General features: G+C 44.2%; 1 protein-coding gene across 8 annotated transcripts in view; it reads right to left on the bottom strand.

Moving 5' to 3' along the window:
• Positions 1-1,024: 1,024 nt before the first annotated feature.
• The window catches only part of LOC133514090 (serine/threonine-protein kinase WNK2), a 54,325-nt gene continuing 49,332 nt past the window's right edge, over positions 1,025-6,017 (bottom strand). For 6 of the 8 annotated variants that reach the window (XM_061845398.1, XM_061845427.1, XM_061845418.1 and 3 more), the window contains 3 exons: positions 4,608-4,652; positions 3,132-3,415; positions 1,025-3,062 (listed from right to left, as the gene is read on the bottom strand). In XM_061845398.1, the coding sequence (XP_061701382.1) occupies positions 2,808-3,062; positions 3,132-3,415; positions 4,608-4,652 (584 nt within the window). In that variant the 3' untranslated portion in view covers positions 1,025-2,807. The remainder of the gene's footprint in view (positions 3,063-3,131; positions 3,416-4,607; positions 4,653-6,017) is intronic. The other 2 variants (XM_061845407.1, XM_061845445.1) reach the window with 1 other exon arrangement.

Genomic DNA, 6,017 nt, shown 5'->3' with positions numbered 1-6,017 from the left:
ATTGTTCCACCGCCTGCTCTCTGCTTTCACAATATCATCCGCGTACACCATAGTCCCAAGGGGATTCCAGTCTAACCTCATCTGTCAGCCTATCCATAACAACAGCAATCAGGAAGGGGCTCAGGGCGGATCCCTGATGCAGTCCCACCTCCACCTTAAAGTCATCTCACTACTGTTCTGCTGTCCTCATCTATATCCTGTACTATTCTAACATACTTCTCTGCCACACCAGACTTACGCATGCAGTACCACAGTTCCTCTCTTGGTACTCTGTCATAGGCTTTCTCTAGATCCACAAAGACACAATGTAGCTCCTTCTGACCTTCTCTGTACTTTTCCACGAGCATCCTCAAGGCAAATAATGCATCTGTGGTACTCTTTCTAGGCATGAAACCATACTGTTGCTCGCAGATACTTACTTCTGACCTGAGTCTAGCCTCCACTACTCTTTCCCAGAACTTCATCGCGTGGATCATCAACTTTATTCCTCTATAGTTGCCACAGCTCTGAACATCCCCTTTGTTCTTAAAAATGGGAACTAGAACACTTTTCCTCCATTCTTCAGGCATCTTTTCGCCCGCCAGTATTCTGTTGAATAAGTCGGTCAAAAACTCCACAGCCACCTCTCCAAATTGCTTCCACACCGCCACTGGTATCTCATCAGGGCCGACTGTCTTTCCATTTTTCATCCTGTTCGGTGCCATTCTAACTTCCCCCTTACCAATCATCGCCACCTCCTCTGCAAGTCTGTGTCAATATTGCAATTATTTGTTCAGTTTTTTTACATTAACATAAAAAATAAACTATCATTTATACTTCTGATTTAAAAAGTAATTAACAATTACTTGTGTATTCATCGTTACAGCCTTTTGCAGTCGTATCGGCGCCATCTGAAGGCAACCACGACTGCAAGTTATACGAGCAAAATTCAGTTTTCGGTTTCGTACCCCCGTCTTACGTGAACGAAGTACTGTGCATACGTTTGGGGGCTTTGTTTGAAATAAAGAAATCAAACGTGACCATCAGACTGAAAATATTTATTGATCTCAAAACACGGTCAAACAGTGCAGCAGGTAGGACGAGTGACGCAGTGTGTCGGGAGGCCCAAATAATCCACCTCACTCAAGTTCGTTTCGACCATCGGACGAAGGGCAACGTTCGACGGCCGGAGACATGCAGGGAGGGGAGGAAACGCCGGCCTTTTGATCTCTGCCAATAAATAAACCTTCCTCTGCTTGGAACAAACAAAAAAGAGAAAACCAAAAGAGCCCACCGGATACAAACGCCAGAGAACAGAAATCTCTTACAACTGGAAGTATTTCCCCAAAGAAGAGGATTCTGCATAAAGTCCTATAAAAGTCCAATTCACAGCGAATTGATACTGTACATAAAAGCAACCTCTCCAACAAAAGCACTCACAAGGTTTAACAAAATATACAGTTTCCACTACAACTAAATCTGTACAATTCACAGCTTGGAAGGATGCGGGTCCTGAAAACCCTTTCAAAATGTCTCGGGAGGTGTGACGTCGCAAACGACTCAACTTTTTGTGGAGAAGAAAAACATCCGTGGTTTTTGAGACTGGTACAATTTCGTAGAGTACAGACACTGCACACGTGGAACACTTCAACCGAAAGCGCAAGGACGGGAGTCTCTAGGTTGTGCAAATCTCCCGTATCGACGATCCAATCGGGAATATGTAACGGTATGAAAAAAAAAAAATGGATAAACAAAAACGAGTTTCAGGGCTTTTTTTTTTTCTTTTTTGGTACCGTCTGATCGTGTGGGGGGGAAAAGGCTCAAACAACAGCAGCGTAAAACAGATCCAAAAACATCAAATAAATCCACACTTGCACTGAACCGAACGGGCGTTTGCGCGCAACATTCCTGACCGGCCAACATGTACATCACGTCACGTTCACACACATCAGATCACGTCAGATAAGGCAATGCCACAATCAAAGCTTTCCGGAAGGATTCAATTGCACTTGAACGCCTCGAGCCTCCACGTACCAACTGCTACATTCACACCCGTACGTCGTCATCATTTACGGCTCTGGACTTCGCTCGTCATTTCGCGCTCTCTCACGACAATATTGCAACGCGGCCCAATCTTCTGCTGCTGTGTATCGCGCGTGCTGTGTGTCCTTTGTATAAACGGAACCGAGTCCAACGGAACCGCTTGACCTGAAAGAGGTGCTTTTATCTGCTGGCTTTAAACTACTTCCTTTGCTCGTCATTAACTATTTTTTTTTTGTCTTTACAAGGCAACAGTGCATTTGCACTATGGCGGACCATTGCAGGGGAAGAAAAATTTAAATTATTCCATTATTTGAATAAGAGTATTTGCTGTTAATACTGCAGTGCTACAATGGCATTCATAAGCAAAAAAATAATAAAATAACAAAACAGCTGCATAAGACTTCAATCAATAGACTCAATAAATCAGATCATTTGTACGCAGTCAAGCTGCTTCAAAAGGAAAAGTTGAAGGTTCAAGGCACTACATTCCACCGACGTTATTACTGAATCGATTCTGAAACTTAACCCACTGATATTTGTTTTCCGATGTAGCGTTGAAAGTGTGCCCACGTGCCGAAATAAAATAAAAAGTGCAAGGGGTGAAGCTGAATGAGTGCACGTTCGTCGATAAGCCAGATGTCTTTGTGCTTGCGCGCGCAAACGGGTTTTTGTGTCAAAAATATCCATCGTCGTTCCCGCTCAACCGCAAACGCGCTCGCGGTGAACCCGAGCAAAATGATTTCGAGTGGGCAGTCCGTACAAACGGGCGCACTTGAGCCTCAGGGTCAGTTAGTCCTGGTGGAGTTTGGGCACAGGTCGTTCTCGGGCGTGTTGCCTTGGATTCCTGGTTTGGGGCTTGCTGATCCAACGGGGCTAAACGTGCCAGGCGTCTGCTGGGTGTGGGGAGGACCGGGAGCCATCCCAGCGTAGTCGGGGCCCGCGGGCGGAAGGTTCCCAGGGGGGATCACGAGAGGCGAGTCAGGACCTTGGTCGCTTGTCGCATTAGGCAGCGGGAGGGACAGAAGCAAGCGGGATTTCATCTGGAATCGAAGAGTTCAACCTTCATCTCATTTCATCTCGTTAAAAGACACATCGAGATTGCAAAGCACCTTGTGCGCGGCCGCTCCCGGGGAGTCCACTTTGCCTTTCAGGTCCTGCAAGCGCCTCTGCTGCTTGATCTGGTTCAAGGTAGGGGCCGGCTGGTGGACCGCCGCCACGGTCTCCTTGGCCCAGTCGTCCACCAACCTGTGCAGGTCCTCAGTGAACATGCTTTTCTTATTGTTGCTGTTGTTTGTCTGGACCCGAGCGAGCCCACCCGTCGGCCTGGGGGACGGCGGCGAGGTTGCGGCCGAGGCGCGGGACGGCTGAGCTGCGGCGGCACGGAAAGAAGACCCTGCGAAAACCCACAAAGGTCTGATAAAGATGTCCGCTGTAAAATTCGGAAAAATCAATCATCTGGCTGATGTGTGGCACACTACACTCATTCAGAATGACCGAATATTGCCAATTTACAGCGAAGAAAATAAGTTTTTGAACCCCCTGCTATATTGTTCTCCCACTTAGAAATCATGGAGGGGTCTGAAATTTTCATCGCAGGTGCATGTCCACTGTGAGGGAGAAAACTTTTTGGTCATAATTCCACTAACCGTGTTTGGAGGAAGACGAATGTTGAGCTCCATCCCAAGAACACCGTCCCTACTGTGAAACACGGGGGTGTTTTTCTGCACATGGGACAGGACGACTGAACCGTATTAAGGAGATGATGACCGCAGCCACGTATTGTCAGATTTTGGGGAACAACCTCTTTCCCTGAAGATGGGTCGTGGCTGGGTCTCCTTGGGAAAACCAAGGAGCGCCTCCGTAAGAAGCATAGCAAGGTTCTGGCGAGGCCTATCCAGTAACCGGACCTAAACCCAATGGAAAATCTTTACAGGGAGCTGAAACACTGCGTTTCCCAGCGAAACCGGTCTGATCTAAAGAAGATCTGTGTGGAGGAGTGGGCCAAAATCGCTCCTGCAGTGAAGAACTACAGGAAACGTTTGACCTCCGGAATTGCAAACAAAGGCTACTGCACCAAATATGAACATTATTTTTCCTCAGGTGTTCAAACACTTATTTGCAGCTGTATCGCGCAAACAAATCCTTCAAAAATCACACATTGTGATTTCTGGATTTTTCTTTTTAGATGATCTCTCTCACAGGTGAACACGATGAAAATTTACAGACCCCTCCGTGATTTCAACGTGGGAGAACTTCCACTATTGCAGGGTGTTCAAATACTTATTTTCTTCACTGTCCACCCACGCGTCTCGCAACACGGCAGCCAAACGATTCGAACGGCACCGTCACAAGTTAGTACACAGGATTTGAAATGTCTGATGTGCAAGCAGTGACTCAAGGAAAACTATTTGGAACGCTAGCATGCAAACAAACACGTCAAGTGAACAGTAAAGAGCACCAAATACAAGTCACAGATTCGAGCGCTGAAAAAGAAAAAGGAAAAGAAAAGACGTGCACAAGGTAACACACGAGAAGGATGACAAAGATTAGGGGAAGACTGGAGGAAAGTAAAATGAGATAGTTACTACTACTGCGCTCTTTGCCTAGACAAAGTCGTTTCAGAGTGGACCCTATAGAGAAGGTAGAACAGCAAAGGACAAATCGTTAGGCTAAAGACAGGAAGAATGTGCACATTCGGCGATGAAAAAGAGGAGCTTAAAATCGGGGAGGAAGACCGCGAGCTTTGGTGGGTTTTGTGCATGGGGCTTTGCCTACGATGTGGTTTTTCTTTTGTCCTTGTTTAACGTGTTGGACACTTTGTGCTCAGAAGAAAATGACGTGACCGACGGAGTGTGCGTTCACTCGGAAATGAAGACTCGGTGAAATCCGGATTTCCAAACGAGCTTTTTGTCAGCGCGAGGACGGGACGCCGGCTCCACTTGACCCCGCTCGATACCAATTTGAAGTCGTAGTCAAAAAAAACCCAAAACAAAACAAAAAACATGCAATTGTTTTTTTCCATTTTCCCACTTGGTTCAACTGTACGGAAGCGCGTTACTGCCACACCCAAAAAATTAATAAAAAATAAACCTCGCCTTTCACGTGATAAGTTTCACATTATTATGTGAAACGCGACTTTTTTTTCCCCCACTTTTCACATAATTATGTGATACGTTACGGAAGTATTCGTAGTACGGAAGCGTATTACTGCCACACCAAAAAAAAAAAAAAAAAGTTGCGTTTCACATAATTATGTTTAACTTATCACATAATTATGTGAAAAGTGAAAAAGAAGTCGCGTTTCACAACGGAAATGTATCACAATTCTGTGAAAAGTGAAAAAAAGTCACGTATCACAATTCTGTGAAACTTATCACATAATTATGTGAAACGTATCACATAATTATGTGAAAAAAAAAGTCTTTTTTTGGTGGTGTGGCAGTAATACGCTTCCGTAATACGTTATGTGAAACGTTTCACTTTTTTTTCCCCACTTATCACATAATTATGTGAAACCTATCACATAATTATGTGAAAAAGTCTTTTTTTGGTGGTGTGGCAGTAATACGGTTTCGTAATACGTTATGTGAAACGTTTCACTTTTTTTTCCCCACTTTTCACATAATTATGTGAAAAAACTTTTTTTTTTTGGTGTGGCAGTAATACGTTTCCGTAACGTATCACATAATTATGTGAAAAGTGAAAAAAAAGTCCCGTTTCACAACTGAAATGTATCACAATTATGTGAAAAGTGGAAAAAAGTCGTTTCACAATTCTGTGAAAAGTGAAAAAAAGTCACGTATCACAATTCTGTGAAACTTATCACATAATATGTGAAACGTATCACATAATTATGTGAAAAAAAAGTCTTTTTTTGGTGGTGTGGCAGTAATACGATTCCGTAATACGTTATGTGAAACGTTTCACTTTTTTTTCCCCACTTATCACATAATTATGTGAAACGTATCACATAATTATGTGAAAAAAAGTCTTTT

The sequence above is a fragment of the Syngnathoides biaculeatus genome, chromosome 2 (genome assembly GCF_019802595.1).
Source record: "Syngnathoides biaculeatus isolate LvHL_M chromosome 2, ASM1980259v1, whole genome shotgun sequence".
Classification (NCBI taxonomy): domain Eukaryota; kingdom Metazoa; phylum Chordata; class Actinopteri; order Syngnathiformes; family Syngnathidae; genus Syngnathoides; species Syngnathoides biaculeatus.
Note: the sequence above shows the minus strand (reverse complement) of the source record. Positions and strands in the feature narration are given on the sequence as shown.